The 24,767-nt window shown below is 48.0% G+C and overlaps 1 protein-coding gene across 4 annotated transcripts in view; it reads right to left on the bottom strand.

Moving 5' to 3' along the window:
* The window catches only part of LOC144115965 (uncharacterized), a 44,164-nt gene that overhangs the window by 6,455 nt on the left and 12,942 nt on the right, over positions 1 to 24,767 (bottom strand). For all 4 annotated transcript variants that reach the window (XM_077650608.1, XM_077650610.1, XM_077650607.1 and 1 more), the window contains exons 3-5: positions 14,877 to 14,975; positions 10,805 to 10,952; positions 7,322 to 7,567 (exon numbers count right to left, since the gene is read on the bottom strand). In XM_077650608.1, the coding sequence (XP_077506734.1) occupies positions 7,322 to 7,567; positions 10,805 to 10,952; positions 14,877 to 14,975 (493 nt within the window). The remainder of the gene's footprint in view (positions 1 to 7,321; positions 7,568 to 10,804; positions 10,953 to 14,876; positions 14,976 to 24,767) is intronic.

Genomic DNA, 24,767 nt, shown 5'->3' on the forward strand with positions numbered 1-24,767 from the left:
TAGGCTGCCGCGCGCGGGCGTGCCCGTGGGCACATTCCAAAACGAAAATGTATTAGTCACTGACTACTCGTTCACACTTGCGCCATCGTACTCACTAGCGCTGCTGTCGTGGTCACAGCTGCAGTCCCACAGCCCGTCGTTCAAACGTCGTCGTCCAGCGAAATCCCACACTTCGCAAACAGCCACATCGCGACATCGTGAGGAACAGCTGAAAATTTTCCTCGCTGCAGCTGCCACACCTGTATTACCCGTTGCGAACATCGAACGAGCGCCTCCTCTACACTTTATGTGCCTGGGCGAACGCTCTCCTCAGGCCGTCGGGCGCACGGTGTAAGGATGGAGCCGGCTCCGCTGCCGCTCGCGTCTGCCGCATGGTCTCAATGATGTACTGCAGGGGAGGAGCCAGAATCTTGAGACACAGTTGTAGGTGGGGATGCGTAGGCTTAGAGAGGCCTCTGAGAGTGTGCATGTGACCATATGCACAATCCCAGAGGTCCAGAGGCAGGCTCGCGAAACGGAAAGGAGGGTCGTTGAGGCTAATCGGGTAATTAGGCTATTGAGTCGACGACTAAGATACGAGGTGATGGAGGTCAACAGGGAAGTGTACGAGGTTAGGCCCCACCCTTTTGCACAGGATGGCATCCACTACGGTGGTGCCACTGGCAAGAAGGTGGGTAGTAGGATAGGTCGGCAGGCAACAGCTTTTTTGGCGGGACCCAGAGCTCTGAAGGAACCAGTGTAGAGAAGGAAGAATTAAGATCAAACGGACAATGGAACCATAGGGGAAGAAAGAGACGCAAGCACCAGGGCCAAGTTAATTCAGATATAGGTTTCATTAACATGCAAGGTGGCAGAAATAGACTGAAATGGGAGGAAATAGAAGAACAGTTAAGACAGGAGGAATTAATGGTACATGGTTTAGTGGAAACACATCTTAGAGACATGGAGCAACCACCCTGTAACCCAGACTACGCATGGGAATATTGCAATAGAACCGAGGGCAGCAGAAAGGGAGGTGGAATTGGGGCATTCATTCATAAAAGTATGAATTTTCAAAGGGTTAGACTGGGATGCAGGGAACATTTATGGCTAAAAGGAACAGTGGCAGGCAAGCAAACACTCCTTGGCTTTGTATACCTGTGGACAGGGGTTAATGCCAAAGAGGAAAACAGGAAAATGTTAGAATGTATTGCAAGCGACATTGATGAGCTAGGAGGACAGGGCGAGATAATTATATTAGGCGACATGAATGCACACATAGAAGACCTGGATGGGTACACGGATTCGACAGGAAGCATGCTGCAGGAGATGTGTGACAGGCATGATTTAGTTGTATGCAACAGCACCGAGAAGTGTGAAGGACTCGTAACATGGGAGGCGGGGAGTCTGCACTCGACGATAGATTATGCACTAATGTCACAGAGGATGTATAATAGATTAGGGGTAATGAGCATAGATGAAGATGGTTCCAGAAGTCTAGGTAGTGACCACAAGCGTATCAAGTTGAGCTTCAGAAGAAAAAGCAATGTAGGACTGACGCAAGATGAACAATCAGGGGGAAATTTTTACTCAGAAAAGCAATTGGAAGCAGCAGCCAAACAAATCGAGAAAGCAATTTTTGAGGATAGTGAAACAGAATGGACTTATACCAAATTAACTCGATTACTGGAGCTAGAGCTAGCTAAGGTGCGAGTAAAGCTAAAAGGGAAAAGATGCAAACCCAAGAGTTGGTGGGATGAGGAGGTCAAGAGGGCAATAGAAAAGCGCAAGGAAGCGTCCAGGGAACACAGATATTCCAAGAAGAGGGGGGAACCAAAACCCGAAGTAGACAGAAAATGGGATAACTTCATAAAGTGTAGAAGGGACACATCCTATTTTATTAATGAGAAAATTAGAAGAATGGGGGCCCAATGGATGTCAAAAGTAAATAAAAAGGATAGAAAAGCAGCCCAAAAATTCTGGAAACATCTAAATGCAATGAGTAATAAAACTAGGCTAGCACAAAGGTTTATTGTTACAGATGAGGGTATTCGACAAGAAGGGGATGAAGCAATAAAACACATAGGAACAAGGATGACGGAAAAATTTTCAGCAAAGCACGTGGTACATAATTTATCGAAGGAGGATAGACCAGTTACAGCAATAGCTTCACTTGAGCAAGGAGAGTGGGAAAGGGCAGAGAAGAAGGTTCCTAGTGGCACATCAACAGGACCAGATGGTATCCCGATTATGTTGATAAAGAAGTTAGGACCAAAATCCATGCAAACATTAATACAGGTAGTGAACAAAATGATAGTGGATGAGAAAGTCCCCGATGAATGGCGATTAAGTAGAATGAACATGATATATAAAAGGAAAGGGGGACAAAGCAGCCGTAAGTATCTATCGCCCCATAACAGTGACATCTGTGGTTTACAGGGTGGTGATGCAGATTATAAAGGATAGACTGCAGGCTTGGGTGGAGAACGAGGGGGTGTTAGGGGAACTACAGAATGGGTTCCGGAAACAAAGGAGGTTGGAGGACAATCTATTTTCACTGACACAGTGTATAGAAATTGCGGAAAAGGAATATAGGTCGACCCCCTAACTAGCCAATTCTAAAAATGAAAAAAAATCTCTTTCAATGGAAAAAGTACCGAAAGACACCCTTACCTTGAAACAAATGTGACTCGACAGGTTGCACAATGGTGACAGTATTTATTTTCATTTAAAGGCTGCTCGTATGTACACCCGGCCAATTTTTTAACATCGCGCACCCATCGACCCGCGTGTTTGTTTCTGGCACACGCAAGTACGGCGCCGTAGAGCAAAGCCCTTCCTCTTCATGAATCACCGCATCCAGGATGGCAAGCCTTTGAATCGCGCCCTCATGAGTCTAGAGGCACGCGCGATCTCTATCGCTTTCACGCGGATGCATTCGGCAGTCACAGGCAGCGATCTTGCACGCAGCGCAACCTTTCCTTTCAATTCTGGATATGCTGCGGTCCGCCCACGAAGTGATGTTTTTTTCTGGTTGCTGCAAGTTGTAATACACAGCTTCTGCCTCCGCCAGCACTGAATTCTCTTTTCGGATACTCTAAATTCGCGCTGTGCCGCCAGGTTGCCATGAGCTTCCGCATACTCAATCGCGTTTTTCTTGAAGGCGACGGTAAATTGCCGTCGGCTCTTGCTTTGCACCGACGGAAACGCAAAATGGTGGCACTGCTGCTGATGGCGATGGTGATAGAGGCTGTTGACTTCAGCTGCCCATTGTTGTAAGACTTCGTAGTTTCTTTTTAAAAAAGTTCGACCTATATTCCGGTTTTTACGGTAATTTTTTAACGTCTTGCCAGTTATTACATGAGGGCTGCAAAAGCTCAGTAACTACAGTCACCAACCGATTTTTCGGACTCGAAGGGACCCGGAAAATGGTCCGAATCGAACAGTCCGAAAAATCCGTGACGTACAAAAAAACCACTTTACTGAGATGAAATCGGATAAAAATGTCACTGATTTTACCTTGCGACAAAGTTCTTGCTGGCGACGATTTGCGCCTGTATTTGCGCCAAAGTTGTGCTTTCACTGTGTGATGACCCCCCATAATGCGCAGGTCCACACGGGACGGAGAGGCAAAGAGACACCGTATGGCTCAGTTTAAACAAACAGATATATTCAATAATTACACATGATTATGATTATACATCAGAGGCTGGGGCGTCCGAGCTTACGTGCCGACGACTTCATGGAGACGATGGAGGGGCTCCGGAGTTGAGCTCGAACGGTTGCTGGCAGAAGCTGCACGCCGTCGGGCTTCGGTGCTGAAGGCCCCCTTGGCGAACGATGTCGTCCTGAGCATTCCTTCTTCGGTACTCCTTGTCGATTTTTATATCCTCTTATCCCCACACTCCCTAGGGTGAGGACGCCCACGCCGGAGTGGGGGGGGGGGGGGGCCTAGGGCTTTCACTTGGGCGCACAAACACACCACCGCACTTATGGTCTCGCCCCCCTCACGTGTTGAGTCCGAGGGAAAGAAGGTTGTCGTCGAGGTAGCGCATAGCGTCGGCTGTGGTAAGGCGCGCTCTGGCCCGCTGACAGTTCCCGCGGGTCACCGGCCTCCGTTCTCCATCAAATGACACTCGCCCCTCAAGGCCGGAACGCGAGGTCACTAAAAGGCCGGGAAAGTGGTCCCTTGTCCTGGGATGTGCTCGGAAGGGTTGATTGATGATGCCCGCCGTCTTGCCACGGGGTCAGGCCCGCCGAAACGAGGCCGCCCTGGAACGGCCACGGCAATTGGGGAAGATAAAGCCCGTCTCCCCGCGGCGGCGGCGGCGTTCGACTCGCGCCGACACTATGGAAAGGGGGTCCGGTTGTGCTTTCGCCGCCACTGGGGGCTCCGTCTACGCCGCGCCGTCCAACGCGGAGGCTCGTAGCACACACAAGGAACGTCACAACTGTACACGCTAGACAGCAAGGTCACCGCATTTAGTTGGAATACTTCCCGCGCTTCTTTGACGGACCCAGCGGGGCCATGTTGTCCACAACCCGAGTGTGCACCACACCGCTCGTCACACACACGCAAAGATAAGGCACTTTTCGTTCAAAGCGGCGGAACCGCCGGACGCAATCACAAAACGGCGAACGAATGTAACTGCGTGAAGACTGAACGCCACTCGGTCGACGCGGTCAGAGGAACCCAAGTGACGAAAAGACGAATGGCAAATGTATGAGACCCACCGTGGTGGCTCAGTGGTTAGGACGCTCGACTATTGATCTGGAGTACCCTGGTTGGATCCCGACCGCAGTGGTCGCGTTTCGATGGAGGCGAAACGCTAAGGCGCCCGTGTGCTGTGCGATGTTAAAGATCCCCAGGTGGTCGAAATTATTCCGGAGCCCTCAATTACGGCACATCTTTCTTCCTTCTCTCAGTCCCTCCTTTATTCCTTCCGGCCGAGATGCGAGATAGCTCCTCCAAAATTTCCTTCCCCCAACAACCAATTTTCAACGTACGGGATAAGCAATAACTGCCCGCGACAACATCGGCGACAAAAACAAGTTGACAGCGATGACAATCCGGCTGGCACCTCGAAGCATGAGACATCACAGGGACCTCTACTGGCAACAATGAGGTACCGAAAGTATGTCAAGCCAATCCAACTGCAACTTAAATCCACCTCAATCCAAGATGGCACCTTTTGCAAGGTGCCATCTCCCGGCATCAGTTACATTGTACTGACAAAGTATGCGACGTAGGAAAAAAGAATCCTCAAAAAAGATCTCGAGAAACTTCGCTAAGCGAGCGCTACACAAATAGAGACGCGGTCAAAATTGCAAAACGAGAACCACAACGGCGAAAAAAAAATATAAACAAAATGGCGCGCCGGTCGCGTCAGCCAATGGTAGGCCTCGGACGAGAGGCTCGCCTCGCGCGCGCGTCCTCCAGCCAATTAGTGGCCAAGAAAAGGCCTTTGGAAAACCGGCTACTGCGGTCGTTCTCATTGACCGATGTCATTTTTGAAATGCAGCAAAATGCGCACAAAAAAACAAGATTCAAAACGAGCCCAAGATGGCGCCGATCGGCCGGATGCTTCGCCCGCGGCACGCGCGGGAAGTTCGAACAAATTTTGCCTGTTCCGGGGAACTTCGTGGCTCCCGTGATGTTTTGAAAGTCGATTTTGTCGTATTTTCCGATCAAATTCAGCGTTAATATTTTGAGAGCAGGTGCTTGAAGGTACAAACATTTCGAAAATGCGTTTTTCTCAAAACCGATTTTTTGTCCATATTTTGCCATTCTAAGACCCGCGTCCCCCCTTAACCGCTGCGGATGCCAACGTGTTCAAATTATCGCAAGTTCTCCCCCACTGAAATACACAGGGCTATGCCAAGACATGGGTGTCAGTTCGAATTAACTGAGTTTGAATTAACGAGCTTTTACTGCACTTACACATCTGTAAGTCGAATCAAACGTAAGTAGACCACCCATATCTCATGTCAGGAAAATGACTTAGAGGTCACTTAAGCTCTGTTCTTAGCATTAGAACACAACAGCATTATCTGGCTGCCTTCGCTTATTGCCAGCCGCTATCAGCTGCCGCGAGCAGGCGTGCCCAAAGACACATTCCAAAACGAAAATGTATTAGTCACTGGACTACTCGTCCGCACTAGCGCTGCCATCATGATCGCTGCTGCGGTCCCACAGCACATCGTCCTAATGTCATTGTCCAGTGAAATCCTGCACTTCGTAAACAGCTGCACCACGAAATCACGTGGAACAGCTGAAAATTTTGCCTCCCTGCAGCCGCCATACCTCTATCATCCGCTCAGAGACGTCGAAATTGCGGCTTGGCGTGGAGTTGTTCGTTTCTTCAGCGTAAAGAATAACAGCCATCTTGAACAAGAGGCGGATGCTTACCGGACCCGGAGAACAAATGTAAGTCGAACGATGGCATGGTGGCGAGAAGCCAAAACAGCGACACCACACGTAGGGGGGTGCAAGCTCGCCACTTATCGACAGCAAAAAAATCGGCTGCCACATGCGGGGAGAGGGAGGGAGAGCCCCGCAGCAAAACTGCAACCACGATGTAGCATCCCTGATAACTCGTTTGTCTCGCCTTTATTTATGGTGGCATGCTTTGGTTTCTAATGTAAATCGATCACCCCCCACTTATGAATTTCATATTTTTAAAAGTAGGTCTACCTACAATCGTGTAGATACAAGCTGCATCCAAGAAAAGCAAGGCACCTAGACATACCAATTTTGCATAACAGTGAGGTCACATTAAAGGGACACTAAAAAAAACAATTAAGCTAGACTGAATGATTACCCTTCGGGAACTCTACTGACAATTCTGCACGAGGTTACTTTGTAGGCAAAAAAAATCGTAAAGACCTCAATTTTGCCCTCACTGTCTCGTCCATGAAAACCGGGGCTTGCTATGATTTTTGGACTGAATAAAAAGAAAGGACCTCTGGTGAATCAGGGGGGCTACCAATGGGGAGTAACATCGCTAGAGAGCAGAAACGCAGCTGGAAGCGATGGCATGGCGGCGAGAAGCCAAAACAAGAGTGACCATGCACCACCATTGCAATCAACGTTTTGCAAAGACATTGTCAAAGCTCTAAACTTCACAGTAATGTCCGTGATTGGTAACGTTTCCAACTCAATAGCCGAGCACCCAAACAACCGAACCACCAGAGCGGGTCATAACCACAAAGAGCCAAATGATAAAGTTTTTTTTTTACAAAAAACAAATTGTACAACATTATCCTCAGTGCCCCTGGCGAAGGAAATGAGCTAGAACTAAGTGCAACCCAACTCCTCCAACAGGAATGTGCAGAGACTCACGGCTGCCTCGGCTAGCTGCTTCTTCAGAACCTCACGTTCCTCGTTTAGATCGAGCGTGTCCACAAGGGTGGCCAGGGTGCCAAGCAGGCGTCGCACCACAAACTGCTCGCAGGGACCCAAGGCAGCTGGCACCTTGTTCTCCATGACGTCCCGCAACATCTGGTAGATATCCTCAAATTTGGGAACCTGCGCACCGTCACCCTCCGTGGGTTCGAGGAAGGGCTGCCGCTGGCACGATGCCACTACCTGCACAAAGACAGCAGGCAGAGAACAAGGGATCAATGCAAGCAGGCCGATAAAGGGTGAATGCAGGCCTTCCAATGTTGACACATTACTGCCACCTCTCTGCAATGACGATTTCATTCTAATGGCACAATGGCAGCTTGCTCACAGAGCACTTCCTCAGGAATGCACAAAACGGGCATGAATAGAGAGTAAGACACATCTGCAAAGAAAATGACAGCTCATTGAGCCTAAGTCACATTGCACAAACACAACATTGACATCAACCAAACACTTTTGCCAGCGAGCCGTTAACAGGTTGCCGAACCAACTCATTCTCCAACATGTCACACTGCACAAGCAGCAGAGAAACGAGACAGGTTGCTGTAGTTTTGCCTTAGTATGACAGCTTTCGGGAACCAGTACTAGGAACAAACACCTTTCGTAGACACTGTTTGGCCTGCTCTCCAGCTGGGAAAATTTTCTGGCGACAACACGCCAGTGAAAGCACGCACTTTGTGGTGACTGACCGCTTTCGTGCCTTTCCCAATTCCCATTTCCTTTCAGCGCATTATTGTCTGCCGCGGTGCAGCATATTGCAGGCATGCAAATGCCAGCGGGCAGACTACTGTCGTCAACACCGCCGGATGGCTAGCTGCCGTGCCTCGATCCAGCCGACACCTCAGCTGGAGCCACTGTGTAGGAGCGCCATCCGGTCCCCATCCCATTCTTGAGTGCTAAATACCACGCAACGAAGAAGGTACCATCAACATGAGCTTGAGGAAAGACCATTAGAACAGGGAACTACAAAGTCGGATCACATTTCACAGGTGAGCACGACTTATTTGCACAGGCGTACTGAAGACCAAGATTAACAAGTAAGTAGTGTCGCATTGTTTTTCTGAGATTCTTTGAAGGGGCATGTTCCATGTAGGCATTTTAGTGTGTAGTACTACACTCGCTTCGGAAGTGAGATGTTGTAAGGCATAGGCGCGTTTCCTGTCATACGTATACATCATTCGAGCCAGAATCGGCGATGCAAAACAGCAGCATAATTACTGCTGCAGTAGCCGCACACGACAGTTATTAGTCCTACAACTTTACTGCAAAACGCATAAGGCACTAGACAGCACAAGGTGCCTCCTGCTCACACAGCGGTGTTGAAAAGAGGTGGCGGAGAAGCGCTGGCCAAATCTTTTCTGGTGTGACAAGGAGTTCGCCAACAGTTGTCACAGAAGTTTCAGACACAGTAATCTCTCGTTATAACGAAATCGCTTTACTCGAAATATCGCTTTACTCAAAATTTCTTCCAGTCCCGACCCAAACGCATGCATTTTAAGCCGCATCACTCGAAGCGCACGAAGAGCTTGACCCGCTTAGAGCGAAGTGGCGAGTGGAGGCATCGCCGCCGCGGCGACCCTTTTGCGCATGCAGTGTCAAATTAATACCGCCGACGAATTAGACTCATGCAGGCGCAGAACAGGCTACAAAAGTACCAAACCTACGACCGATGACCTGCCTAGTAACGAGTACCAAGCGAGTGCCCCCGGGCCCCATCTGTTTACAGTGGATGCGAACACAAGCGCGCCCGAATCGGTCGCAACCGCATCGCTGGTGTCCCCCGTGATAGAATCCGAACGAAAATAAAATTTTCGTTGACGCTTTGCGATGCCAGAAAACCGCGGTCTCTTGGATGCTAAAAAGTACCCAAAAGACCGCGGGCATACTCGTGCCGTAGCATTCTATAAAGTGTAATCTGTGAGCAAAATTTTACCACTCTAAAGAACATTTCTGGCGCTAAACGTGCCAAAAAGCACAAAAGAAGTGTCCCTCCCATTATGGGCCCATTCACGCTTGCCAGTCACGCGCGAAGTGAGCTTTCGGCAACAAACTGAGCTGCTCGCTGGCTGCCGTAGTCGTCGCTAAGCCTGACAGTTTCACATCGGCCAAAGCAGACGAAACTTTTGAAAGAGCGTAAACAACGTCACTCCCGAGAGTTTTCACTTAAAACCAGGCGACCTGCAGGTCGCGCTTGCATGCGTGAACAACGGTGTTGTCGATCTGCTGCCTGGTCGCGAGCGACTGCTGGTCGCACGCCCTTTGCCGTGTTAGACGTGAGGAGCTACGTTAACAAATCGGGAAGACGACCTTGGGGAAGCCGGTCAAGAAATTTACTTGCTGCTCGTCATAATCAGCCTGCATCACAATAAAACACCGCCCCTAACTTCGTTGCGCCTTTCACAGTTCAAATCAACCGATAACTTTCCAAAAACAAAAAAATTCGAGCGTCGCGGTGTCGCCAGCGGCGAGTCAGGCTGTCAACACGGCGGGTCAACGCAACCACCCTTTTTAGCCATGTGGTCTAGCTAGCCCTGGGAATGAGTGTATTCATGAGGGATGAGTGCTGTTGCCATTCACTTCTTTACCCTGATGGGAGAGCGAGATGCCCCATAAAAGCGGCCTCTGCCTTCGAAATACCCCGAAATACCCCCATACAAGCCGCCACTGCCTTCGCGAATACCCTGAAGGTTGAATGCATGGGCGGCGACCGCAGCCTCGTGCAATGCTTAGCCAGATTAGAGCAGGGCCGGGTTGCACGCGCTCAGTAATTGAACTTTAACCAGCCAAAGCTCACTGCCTTTCTGCACCTGAGTAAAGTTTTGCGTCACTGAATACATTGTATTTTGACTTCCTCGCCGTTGCGGCACAAATAAAACTAGACTGCTTTAGATTTTCTCGGGTGGTGGCTTATATCGAATTACCGCTTATAACAAATTCAGACAAACAGTGTAAATGCGAGGTAGGGTCACTGAATTTTGTTCCTAGACATCCGTCAATAGCGCGAACTCGATGCTAAGTGAACAGCGACACTCGTACCGTAGAATTAGCACAGTGTCGTCGACAACGGTGCGCACACCAAGCTTGTCACGTCAATTTTCCATTGTGGAGAGTACACTAAATTTGCTGCCCTTTTTAGCCATGTGGTCTAGCTAGCATTGGGAATGAGTGCATTCATGAGGGGGCGAGTGCTGTTGGCATTCACATCTTTACCGTGATGGGAGAGCAAGACGCCTGAGTGTTTTTTTCCAACACAAAGAATTCAAACAAATCTAGTCTTCACTTGTATTTCAGCCTGGCCTCGATTTCGGACTGCAGCAGGTGGCCCCGGGTGCCGCAACCGATGTACTCCTCACACTACTGATGTCTTTGCAATACACAATGGACGTGGCAGAAGGATGCGGCCTGCCGTTGCCTTCTCACCTGCACGAGCGCCTGCGAGCGGTCAAAGCGACGCCGGTTCACGTCCAGTGCCCTCCGTAGGATGCGGAGAGCTTGCGTCGTGCGTCTGCCAGTTGCGCCCTCCACCACGATGCGATCTTTCTTGCGCCGGCGCTCCATCAGAAAATAGCTGCATGAATTAGAGCGAAATTTCATATTTATTTCCTTTTAATAAAAATCCTGAGAATGCATTATCAATAATCCTGGTGGCTTCATATCTGGCGCCACTGATTTCCTCTCATCAGACCTACCACACCTGCACTCCCTGTGGCTCAGGCAACAGACATGGGTGGTTTCTACATTCTGAAGGCTGCTAGTCTGACATCACCAGGAGGAACTGTTGGCGGCATGACTCTGCTGGACAGAGTTTTAGCTTCTTGTAAATTTTGCTTCATTCTCTCAATATGTACTGCTTCAAACCTGTAAACAATACACTGCTTGAAAGCTGTAAAACATCACTGGCATGCTGCACTAATTTGTGGATGCAGCATCGGTGACTAAACAAAAAAACGAGGTGTCGCAACTAATAAGAGTTTTTGTGTACTGAAAAAGCTGGGAACACACAAATAGTAGAGCACAGCGCACACAAGGAACATTCACACTATTCAAAGGATGTTTGTGCATATATACTTCTAATAACGCCAGGGGCTTTTGATAATTTCTTACTGGTCACCAGAATTCTGCATTACATCAGAGCAGACCATTGTGCACCGCCTAGAAAATCAGACCGGGGCACCACATGGACTGGAGGGCAGAATCTTCAACCAAAAGAGACTGTGACCATCCACTACAAGTTGCCTCAGAGGTCACCAACCGATTGTCCTGTAGGAAACACACAAAGGCACTAGGCAAGTTCAGAACATGTGCGTGAATTTCACCTTTTCTGAACAAAAAATAAATTTCTATGCTGTGTGTCCACTTGTACTTCACTTTGCTATCTACTTTATTAAACTATTGTTTCCTCTATTAAGCACTAAGTGTGCAAGATTTTTTTCAGAATAAGCTCAAGATATGGTTTATGGTTTATGAGGGTTTACCGTCCCAAAGCGACTCAGGCTATGAGAGACGCCGTAGTGAAGGGCTCCGGAAATTTCGACCACCTGGGGTTCTTTAACGTGCACTGACATCGCACAGCACAGGGGCCTCTAGAATTTCGCCTCCATCGAAATTCGACCGCCGCGGTCGGGATCGAATCCGCATCTTTCGGGCCAGCAGCCGAGCGCCATAACCACTCAGCCACCGCGGCGGCTTAAGCTCAAGATAATATGTGCAGCAATGTGTTGTAGAGCAACATGCCTGTATCCACTGCTGGCACTAGCATCGCAGTGCAGTACAATTTCATAATTTTAGTTAGGGCCCTAAAGTTGCACCGCAGTTTCACTTGATTCAAACTTTTTGTTTGGCTCCAACTCTGCCGAAGCGGAAAAGAGCAGCGGCCAAGGTCAAATTTGTCAGATTCGCAGCACTGCATCAGCTGAAAATTCAGCAGTTTTACCTCAACACAGCAGGCAATCGTTTGAATATCCCTCCTCAAGCCACAATTATGCGGCACATTGCTGCCCCCCATTCAAGCTCAGACGTGTTTAACGGCTCGTGCGATGACAATAAAGGGCCACTGTAGCCATAGAGTTTCATTTTCTGCGCTTTGCAAACAGCCCATGGCGACATCGGATGTCAGCAGCACATCAGTCAACCAAGTCCAGCTCCACATCGCTCAGGATGGAAAATGGTGACTAGCTGGTTTTGTCTCATTTTTTTATTTTTGTCTAGAAAGCACCTCGCATGCCAACTTTGAGTTCCCCCTCACGTCTGACAGCATGGATCTTCCTGTACGCTGAAACTGCACGTTTATCACGATCCATCTGTGCAGTGCAGCCTCCGCACATGGACACTGACACTTGTGAAAGGCTGTACCACTACCCTAGCGCACCATCAGAGAGGCCACGGAGGCTCTTACAATTTTGGAGCAGTTCTGCTTCGACACTCCTGACAATGTGCGTGCAATAAAGCATTGCCAAAGCGGCGAAACATACTTGTTGCCATGCAGTTATCACTCAGAAGCAGACAACCATTGCATTTTTATTACAAATTTGATTTACTATGCGGCGAGACGATTTTACGCAGTGTTTTTAAGGATCATTTCATAGTTGCACTTCGGATAATTCGGGCGTTTTCTTCAGTTCCTTGAAGTCCCAATTAGTGAGATTTTACTTTAATAGGAAACAAGTATATTATTGATAACGTTTTGTAAAATCCCATCTCCATTTGAAGACCATCTTTATTTGAAGACTGGTGGTTGAATAAACACATCATTGCATTTCACCAATACTTGATATTGTACTGATGCTTATAGCTATGTCTGCACATAGAAGAGCTATGTCTGCACATAAATCCACAGACATAAATCACATTTGGCCTTGCATCATGTAAAGGTGCACTTCTGAAAATTCAAGGTTCTGATGATTTAAACTAAACTCTCTGGTCCTTGAAGTCTGAATTATTGACTGTCTACTATAGTACAGTAGCCGACAGGTAATTCGGACCCCGATAAGGCACAATCAGTCGCCCCACAGAAGCGCATACATATTCACGACGCATATTTCGGACTTCAAAATATCGGAAGTTCAATTTTTTGGACTAATTTGAGACACCTGTGGGCCAAAATCGGTCGTCTTAAAAGGCGCAAAAGGCGGCATCTTGGATTGAGATGGATTTACGCTGCAGTAGAACTGGCATGACATACTTTCGGCCCTCATTTTTGCCAGCAGAGGTCACTGCGATCTGACACTTCGGGGTGGCAGTCAGATTGTCATTGCCGTCAGCTTGCTTTTTGTCACCAACGTAGCGGTCGCGGGCAGTTATCGCTTGTCCCATATGTTGAAAATTGGTTGTTGGGGGAAAGTGTGTAGTTTTTTATCTCACATTTCGGCGGACACCTGCACAACGCATTAAGGGAAGGGATAAAGGAAGGACTGAGAGAAGAAAGAGGTGCCGTAATGGAGGGCTCCGGAATAATTTCGACCACCTGGGGATCTTTAACGTGCACTGGCATCGCACAGCACAAGGGTGCCTTTGCGTTTCGCCTCCATCGAAACGCGGCCACCGCGGTTGGGTTCGAACACGGGTAATCCGGATCACTAGCCGAGTGCCCTACCACTTAGCCGCCGTGGCGGGTCTCATACGTTCGCCATTCGCCGTTTTGTCACTTGGGTTTCTCTGGCCGCGTCGACCGAGTGGCGCTCCGTCTTAGGAAGTTACATCCGTTCGTCGTTTTGTGACTGCGCCCGGTGGTTCCACCGCTTTGAACGAAAAGTGCCTTGTCTTTGCGTGTGTTTGACGAGCGGTGTGGCGCACACTCGAGTTGTGGACAACATGGCCCCGCCGGTGCTGCCAGGTCCGTCAAAGAAGCGTGGGAAGTATTCCAACTAAATGCGGTGACCTTGCTGTCTAGCGTGCACAGTGAAAGCACAACTTTGGCGCAAATAAAGGCGCAAATCTTCGCCAGCAAGAGAAATTTGCTGCAAGGTGAAATCAGTGACATTTTTAAGCCGATTTCACTGCGATAGTGATTTTTTTGTACTTCACGGATTTTTTGGACTGCTCGATTATTCGGACCATTTTTCGGGGACCCTTCAAGTCCGAAAAGTCGGTTGGTGACTGTAAATGCAAAGAGTAATAATATCACACAAGCACAAGAAAAAACCTGCAGTGACTTTTGTGAGGCTTGTTTAAGTAACTAATATACATATTGCCCTTTCAGTTCACAGTTACATTTATCAGCACTGATGTGCGTAAAAGATCAGTGGGACACAGCTGCAGAACACGCATGCAAAAAAAAAGATGTACATCACTAGGTCATACCAATTAGAAGCCCTGTGTCGCTTCCTGCAGCTGGTTACGACTGTTTTTTCATTTTTTGTACGAGAAACATCATTTCTGCAAATCATCTCGGACACACTCATTCTTGTTTTGGGCATGCATTTTTCACAAACTGTACGCTTGAAGAAAAAGTTTTTTCATGTCTCATTTTTGTTCATCATAGCTTTTAACTTACTTGATGGCAGTCGCTGACCGCGTCGGTACTGCCTGGGCCAGCTTCTCCAAGTCACTGCTTCCATGCTCCTTCAACGCATCCAGCAGCTGCTTGCGTTCACTGCAGAGACAGAAGCACAGCACAATGACGTGTACTTCTTCCGCACCCAGCAGCTTATTTGCAAGGCAGGCTTACAAGCAGACTTCAAGTGAAGAAATCTCTGAACATCTTTAGCTGAGCTGGCATCAGATACAGCAGTAACAACATACAGCAGTACCCTGCTGTTATGTTCCTGGGTGCAGTTTTACCAGCTGCTATGTCTTCATGAACCAGTCCCACCTAACCCCCAATACAATAGAAACCTATGCGATACAGATTCCTCGGTTATGTCGCAACTGTGGCAGCATTCCCACATGCTACGTCGCAACAGTGCTTTAACCCGCACCAGCATTCCGACATACAACGTTCAGCGAGCGTGGAACAGCGGTGGCGGACTGCCTAAAGCAGAAAAGACTCCATCTGCTTACCTGGTTTGATTACATGGCAAAAAGCAAGCGCTTTGATGTGTTGTGAATTTTGGTTCTGTTTTTCCTGTGTATCAGCGATTGCGTGCTATCCCGTTATGCAAAAAAATTTTTCCGTGTTTCTCGAGCATGCATGGATGCACATTGTGCACCTTTCACCTACGTCTAATAAACTTCAGTTGACGTTTAGCTTGTGTTTTTTAGCGCTAGTAACCATGTTTCAGAGAGTGAATCAAAAGCATCAACTAGCCTGTCTTTCTTCTTTATTAATGAATCCATCGACACATGGCCGCCACCGTGTTCGTTGGCTTCTGCCATGCTGCACCCATGCCAACACCGTCGAGCACACTTACAGGCAGCACGAATCTGGTTGCAGCTGCTGGAGCAGTTCCATCACCGGTGCAGCTCAAACAACCAAAGGCGTTAAAACAAAGCTGTACAACTGATAATGCAGTGTGGGCAGCGCTCTTGGCTACAAGGCAGGTCTCTGTCATCCACGTTTGCATTGTTGCCTGCGGCTTAACGCAATTTCTTGGTTCTAATAGATGAAGATTCTGTAGGATTAAAGCGGCTGCCATGAAAATTGAGCAGAAGGGCTCATGCATGCCGAAACTTCCTGTTCTGCACTGCCTCCCTCTTCGCTACTACCTGCCTTCCACAAAAAGCTGCTCAGGACGACAGAGCCATCGCAGGGCATCTAGGACATTCAGTACATGCAAACGACTGTGAGAACTGCAGAGCCTTGAAAATTCCAGTGAAGCATTGCTGCCTTTACTAGAAGTTAAAAATAATACAATCTCCCCCCACTCAATCCCCCCGAAAAAGGCCAGACAACGATGGTACAACTTTTCTCACACACGCTTCCCGGCTGTTTCCTAGCTAGTACATTTCTTTTCAGAGGTCGGGTAAAACAGAACAGCGGAGTTCTGTGCATAGTTCTTAGCTGTAGAGTTTTTACACAAAAGTGATATCCCACTCTGGACAAGCTGACAGGGGTTGCTTCATAACTAGTCAACATGCTGCAGTCCAAGCTCAAAGCAAAACTGCCAGTTAATACAGAGCCAACCCACCACATGGCCTCAGTACCTGTGGCATGGCTTGAATGCTTTTGCATGCCAATTCGGAATCTTGTGCCCCATTGTTATTAAAGCGGCTGGGACATCAAATTTTGAGGCTACAAAAAGCTTGTTATGGGCTTCCTCTGTATGTAAGGTCACCCACGGCGAAGTATTGGACGCAACAAGTGCTTAAAATATATTTTATTTGAGCTCCAAAGAGTCCGTAAGTGCTCTTTCTAACGATGGAGGCCCATCACTAGCGCTATGGGTGGTGACGTAGAGCCCTGGGAATGATACCAGCGAATAGCACTAACATCACAACACAGTAACGTGATGTACTATGAACGGCGACGCGCGACATCGGCTAGCCGCTGCCGGCGCTGCTTCGACGACTCAGCTGTCGGTGTGCTGATTGGCATATATGCCGTTGCTGACGCACCAGCCGGCACCTTACATCGGCAGCCGGGCGAAACCTTCACGTTGATGAGACGATGACTCTCTTGTTTGCACCTTCGCCGTAATACGAATAAGCGAAACGAGCGACAACATTTCATACGTTCACCCTTCGGCTCACCTACAATACGAATAGGCCTAGCGAGTCTGCCGAGTTCGTATGTGCAATGTCGGTGATTGTGGAGAGCGAGTTCACAAGTTTTAGCGGATACATATGGTCATCGAGCGTAGTTTTGACAAAAGCGACCTTAAATCGAGGATTGCTTATATCTTAGGATGGAAATACATCCAGCGGGAAGTGCCGCTGCTAGGCGGTGTGACCCAGTCTGTCGGTCAATGCTGCAGGCGACCGCAGCGGCAGCTACAGTCGTCGGCGTCGCTTGAGGGCAACAAATTAAGCCATTTTGTTTATCTCAAATAGGCGCCAAACATACCTCTAGATAAACCTGTTTAAATTCAAGTACTGGACACATCGGAAGAAGCATAAAAGCAGTTACGAGTCAGAAACGCTGGTCCTATGCGTTGTCAACAACCTGGCTATGAAGCATTCCCCAGGCTGGCGCTCGCATTCTTCGGCGATTCTCGCAAAGTTATCGCACTGCGTAAACAAATAAACCCGCAACCGCACAAAAGAGATGAGCTTGCTTAACCTAAGTGGAACGCAACTTGCAATTCATGCCGAACTAACACGCAATTGGTGCCTGTATAGATGCCGATATGTAAACAAAAGTAGCGCCGAGATGCAGTCGTCCTAGCGCATTCCTAGAGGAGTTACGTACTCGTGCGGTTAATTCTGATCCCTGTACAGCTGTCGGGAAGCATTCATTTAGTGAATACGTGGACTGTTTGCTAAACTAGCAGCAGATATCGTGATCAGCAGCCACAGGGACCCTGAGCAGTCTCGCAGCGCGGCTGCGCGAAGTGAAGACAGAGACGGGTATTGGTCGGCAGGAAAAGTGAGGCATCGTGTCGTTGTAATGTGACCAGGGTCAGCTACAGGCCACCGACACAGACATCCGCCGAGCATCGGCGTGGCAAAGTGAAATACAACGCAGAAACCGCGTTGGCAAATGCGGTATGGCGACTGAGATCGGCCGAACCCAGCCGCTTGGTTTCAGGACACAGTGCCGTTCCTCGCTCGCTTGGCTTTTTTTCAGCTCATCGCAGTACCAACGAAGTTTGTCGGCTTATGATTTCGATAGGCGTTGCTATGAACAGCGTGTGTACGACAGCAGACGACGCAGCAATACATGCGTCAAAACTTTTGGGGCCCATGTGACCAGGGTTGCTGCTCTTCCCCGATCGTGACGTCGCAGCACACCCCGGCGCTCAAAAACCGGAACCGAAATCGCTCAGTATAAATAATGCAATAATAAATTATTTACCGCACTTGTATGAATTGCGCAGCGTGTACCACGCGTCCTGGGGCAATACGCAACGTTTGAAACAAAGAACATGGCAACCAAAAATTTGGTGTCTCCACCCCTTTAAGTACAAACACACATTCCTCAAAATTTCCTTCCATCACAATGAATCTGATGTCATAGCAAGTTTGCAGCATAGTAAACAAAATAAAGGCATGAAATGAGCAATGAAAACCAATTTTGTCATCACAACAGTGCAGATGTACAACAAATCCTTAACAGAATCCAACATGTTGAAACAGATTTAATAAGTTTCAGATGCCAGAAGAAAGAATCATATTCCATTCATGAAAATTCTGGTGAGTAAAATGATGTGGTGCCAGCTTCGCAACTATTTTACCACTAGTGCCATCACCCATGCAATAATCAGATTCCGAACAGCAAGGACAATGACAATGGATATAGTCACTGGATACTTATGAACTCCCTCCAATGAAGCCTATCCAGGTGATGAATGGAATCGACATCTGGCCTGACAAACCAAAGGAAAACGGCCTTCAACGAGGAACGACAAAAAATTTTGATCACCTAGACCCGTTACTGTGTTTCCCCCAAAAAATGCATAGGCAATCATACAATGTGATGCAACAAATCTGCGTTGAAGTATTGGCCGCACATTTAGCTGTTACACAGATCCCCTTCCCATTGAATTGTTTTTCTTGGGGGGGGGGGGGTCAGTTTTACATATCAATGGACACCTGAACCGCGCCGCCGTAAGGGAAGGAATAAAGGAGGGAGTGAAAGATGAAAGGAAGAAAGAGGTGCCGTAGTGGAGGACTCGGCAATAATTTCGATTACCTGGGCATCTTTACATGCACTGACATCGCACAGCACACAGGCGCCTTAGCGTTTTGCCTCCATCGAAACACAGCCGCTGCAGTCGGGTTCAAACCAGGAAACTCCAGATCAGCGCCCTAACCACTGAGCCACCGGGCGGGCATTGCAGCTTTCCATTTGATTCTGCCACGGGCTTCTGGTGGATATCAGCTTCTGGAGGGTGGCTTGGAGGTGGAAAGATGCCGTAGGTAGGAGGTGCACTTTTTTATTTATTTACAATCCGCTTAAAGACCCACTAAGGATATTACAAAAGGGGAGGAAACAATAATGCAAAGAGAACACAGAATACAGGATGGCAGGCCTATACAGAAGACATTGCAGCACAAAATGTGCCACAATTATTAATAGACTCAACGTCTTTTGGTTGTTTTAAAGGTGGCTAAATGCAGGTGAAATTTTGAACAAGTTATACCTAGATTGCGGTAGATATATTTTGAATCAGTGGTCAGTGTACTGAAATACATGAATGGCGAATCTGTTCAATTTGGAAAGCTGTAGTTGCAGAGTTTGAAAATACTGAAGTAAAGAAATGATTCTTCACTGATGGAGTGTTTGAATATTCAAGGAGTTTTGGAGCTGAGTAATACTGTCGCATGTGTAGTTGCTAGTGATAAAACGAATCGCACAGTACTGTAATGATTCGAGTAACTGTGTTAAATAACCCTGATGAGGATTCCAAATAATGGAGGCATATTCCAGCTGCAGTTTGACTAGAATGTTGTACACCAGGAGCTTGGTGCCAGGTGTAGCCACATGTAGAGTTTTTCAAATTAGTACTAGTGTTCTACTCACCCTGCTGATGGTGTATTTCATGTGCCGATTCCATGACACGACACAGAGGCATTTTGATATCATAAATGGTACATTGTAGCAACATGTATACTGTATTTCATGAGTTCCTTGCGGCCCTACAGAAGATAGCGACTGCCTCAAACAATCAGGAGAGTATGTTAAACATGTTCCTCCGTGCCTCGCCATCTGCGTGCCTGCCTGCGGCGTACATGGATATGGTTCAAACTGCCGCTGCTCCAGAGCCTAGAAGTGGAAGAACCATCGGTCTAAATAAAAAATACCGCAAATTTATCTCTCATATGTTTTGTTATAGGCGAGATAAGATGAAACAAAAGCCTCGTGCCCCACCCATTTATGACCAGTGAACATACTGAAAACGGCAGTAAGAACGATTAATCTAGTCCGAAGCTAGGAGTCCTGCTTTAAAGTGCACCCCCATTTTAGAAACAATATTTTGGCATTTGAAAGAGCAGTGGCAAGAGCCACGCACGCAAGACTCGGGAAATAGCGTACATAACGCAAGCACACAGTAAAGCTCAACTTGAAACAGTGTTTGGCACATGTACACCGCAAAGCATGCAATCTTCTTAGCACACGCTATCCCATATGCCCATTTTATACTGGCACAACAATCTGCAGTGTCAGAACATCGCCTGTGCACTCAACGCAGCTTTGGTAGTGCTGCAAGGAATTACTGAGATGTAGTATAATGAATGTCATTACCTTGGTTTTGTTAACTATATTCTGCATTTAACATACGACTCATCATTAGGATAATGAATTAAGAACATCCTGTAGAAGATGAGACTCGTTAGGTTCATTTTTCTGACGATAAACGACATACTCATCTATATAAATAGGAATTAAAGATTAGAGGGTGCCTACAGGTGCACCTACAGTAGGGGGTGCTCCAGCGATGGCACTTTTTAGAACAAGAGTGTGCCCCAATCAGCTACGATCCGGTAGGGGTGCTGGGGGGGGGGGTGGGTGGGGGGGGGTGCAGGCTTCACATACGCACATGTGCATGCAGTCCCTGTGTATTATTTTAAACCGGGTCTCAACTTTTTCCTTTAGGAGGCTTCGCATGAAAGGCTGCAATAAATTTAATACAGTGGTTGAAACTGCGAAACAGGGTGGGGGAGGAGAGAACCCTAGCTAGAGAAATGGCGAGGGGAGATGGCTTGAAGTGTGAAGCTGCGACCCTCCAGAAGCATCAGCCTTCACACGGACAACATCGGTATTTTTCCAAGTGCCACTGCTATCACTATCACAACCAAACAACAAATCGATCGTTTTTCACAAGATGTGGCCCCCACTTGAGAGTGGCATAAATATTTCTGCCATTCACTGAAAACAAGCGGATGTTGGAGACGCAGGTGAATTCCGGTTGCACATGGAACCAACTGCGCCTGCAAAGCGGCAAAGGTACTTCACAGCTGCCGCCATCTATCGTATGCACCTGTCGCTAATGTGAACTGCGCATGCGCAGCTGGAGCTCGCGACTTGTTTTCAACCAATGGAACTGGAGGAGGAGAGGTACGTATGTACGCAGCGGCCGTGTGAAAAAGGCAGATTAACGCTACCAATGGCACAGTGGCTATTAAGGGGACATGCTCCTCGAAAACACTTTCTTTAATATTGAACCCAAGGTTATGAAACTCTGGCCACTGGTAGAGTTTTCAATGCTGATTCCAAATATGCATTTAGTCTCAGCATACATTTATTAGTTTTTATGTAAAAGGGTCCATACAAGCACAATACAGGGCATTTTGTGCACACTTTTTTGATAATGAAATATATGTTTAGAGCAGCTTGCAATAGCTCATTGTGTTGCTTTGGTAAAGTAGTGTTGAAATCTACTTCAAATTTATTCATTTTAGCCCATAATTGTAAAAAAAATATTCAGGAACACCAAAGTGTATATTTTGGGCACCATGTGTCCACATTCTTAATTTTTTTCAAAAAATGTTGGAGATATTTTATAATCAGATAGATAACAACATTCTACATACTTTGAAGAGGCTGTGTGCAAAATTTCATCCAAATCTGACTATTGAAAGTACTTGAAATTTGTTGCACGAAACGTAAAAATTGCTGAAAACTACAAATGGAGAAAACTGCATTTGAAAGTTTCAAACATCTGTATTTTTCATAAACTTCACAAAAACACATGAAACTTTATTGCAAAATAGAGAAATATAAAGCAAACACTGCAAAGTTCATTAGAACTCTCCTGCCCATAAGCTGACCCCTCAATATTTTCTCGAACAGTCCGTGAGGCGCGCGCTCTTCATCATATTACGGCGATGCGCTCGGGATTCAGCGGCTTGGCGGAGTGACATTTTTTTCACCCTCCTCTGGTCCGGGAATTACCCAAGACAACAAGCTCTTCTAGTGGCAGCACACCAAGCTCCTGAAGCACTTTTTCAAAGCTTGCATGTCCCCTGTTGTACCATAGAACAGTAATGGCAGTTGCTGTTTTCACAGCAGTCCTGGAAGCTAACCTGGTTTTCGGGCACAGCAGCCAGATTTTGCTGTTCAGGGACTCCTCTGCGTTTTGTGTCTTCCCCTGCACGCAGCGGGTGAGCAGCTTTTCTTCGGTGAGGCGCTCGTATATGGGCAGCAGAGCTAGCCCCTGTGCCTTTGTCAGAAGCGGGGTGTGGTCCGGTGCAGACTGTTCCAGTGCTTCAGCCCGTCGGTGCTTGCACCACGATTCCACTCCTTCGGGGCTGAACTTGTGGCTATTAGAATTATTAGTAGAACAGGAGTGAAAATATGATCCCCAAATGGCACGATACATTTTCTGGACATAACCCCTCTTGCCTGTGATCGCTATCCGGTAGTAGTTTTGCAACTTCTGGATCTGCGTATCCTTCAACTTGTCACCACGTGGAACAGGTGTCGTCAACTTCCTAAGTGCATTGCCTAGGCGCTTGGCCAGGTGGTTCGTGCAATCCTCCTTCTCGATGGAGGTTTCGCCATACACTTTTGCCTGAGATACAGCACTAAAAGCTTTACTGTCCTTATCACTTAGAAATTTAGTGAAGCACAGTGGTGCTTCCTGTGAAGGGGTCCACTTCCATATCTGCACTGCTGCTTCTGTTTCCATGGCGTGAGAGGAGCATTCAGTGTTCTTCTCATACACGGCCATGGAACGCCTGCCAGATTTCTTCCTCTTCACTTCCAAGGTCTTGGTGCCGACTGCACGCAAGACAGAAGTTCGACAGGACCTCAAAATCGAGGCCCAAACCACTGTCTACTGACACAGCGGTGCCAACTCCATTTTGGCTCTTGTGGCCCCGTTTTCACCAAGTACCGTCTAACATAACGCAATATCCGTGTCACCCACCATCTCTTTCGTGAAAACCCTGTCCTTCTCCATGTTTTCTGCCACGGCTTTCATGGCCGCAACACGAACTTTCTTGCCGATGACAGTAAAGTTCTTGTGATGTAGTGGGTTTGGCAGGCCAAGAATAGCACAAAATCGCGACAGCTGTTCGTGCCCAATGCCAATCGCGCGCGTAGCCACCACCAGTATCACGTTGAACGCAAAGCTGTCGCGAGAGCTTCCACTCTGATAGTCCTGATTTCCGCTGGAACCATCCGCAAATTCACTGGGCACAACGCGGCTCGAGGTGTGCACAGCAGAAAGCACCGATGCTGGGCACTCACTATTTTCACAATGCAGCTCAAGAAAAGCTGAAAGCCCCTTTCGCTTTTCCGCCAGTTTGCCTACCGCAAGGGTACAGGTGCGGCCCGTAGGGCAAGCAGCACCGCTTACCAGCACCGTAAGCGCGCTGATTTCACATATCACAGCACTCGCAGAATATTGACTGCGTGCTGCTTTTATCTTCCTTGAAGAGTCCAATCTTCTTCTCCAAGGCGCTCACTAAGTCCACCGCGGCATCGATCTCGTCGGAGTGCCCGTTGTTGGCCTGGCTAGGGCTAGCTGGCGTCGGGTGACTGCTTTCCGTTCCCATTTTCCGGTGAGGTTTGCGATGGCGTCCTCGGTACGGATTGTTCGTTCGCGACTTTCGAGCTCGGAAATCGCGCTTTTGCGAGTTGTGTATCACGAACGAGCAAATGCTAAAAGGCCGCAGAGCTTGATCGAGACACCATACTAAGCGAGAGCAGGAAAGGTAGGATGTAGGCTTCGCCACAGCATCGCATCAGTCCGGGCCAATGGCGGCCTCGCTAGAGCACCACGTGATCAGTAGAACTGCTGGAGCATGCGAGAAAAAATGTTTTGAAGCGAAAAGCTTCACTACGCTAGTCAACACCGCGCTTCGCGCGAGCCGGCGTATGTCAGAGCACGAGTGAGGTCAGGCGCCGCGCAGGTGGCCGCGCAGGTGGCCGCCGCCGAATCCGTTGCCTGTTTCTCTCTCTCTCTCTCTCACTCCCTAGTCACTACTGCGCATGCGCCACTACTAGCACTGAGTCACAGGTGTTCGCAGCGGCGAGCCTTTCCTCAAAATCCAACTTTCAATTTTCTGTTTTCTCTTTCTTCTTTCCGTCCCTCCTTTATATCCCTTCAATTATGGCGCAGTTCGGGTGTCCACCGAGATATTTGAGACGGTTACTGTGCCATAGACTTCATAGACTTCATTGGTGTTAACAACTTTGCAAAGGGCACTCATTTTCACGAAAAGAAAAGCACACAACCGGCTCCGTGGGTCAGTGGAGACCTCAGTCTCGCTTTCGTGTACGTGACTTTCTTGGTGTCCAACTGCAAAAGCCCGCTTTGATTGCGTTCCGCACAATGGATAGGGAGCACGCCCTCCCTGCCACACTGGGAGGTGGCTTGCAGTTAATGGTTGATCGCGA

This window comes from Amblyomma americanum, chromosome 1 (genome assembly GCF_052857255.1).
Source record: "Amblyomma americanum isolate KBUSLIRL-KWMA chromosome 1, ASM5285725v1, whole genome shotgun sequence".
NCBI lineage: Eukaryota > Metazoa > Arthropoda > Arachnida > Ixodida > Ixodidae > Amblyomma > Amblyomma americanum.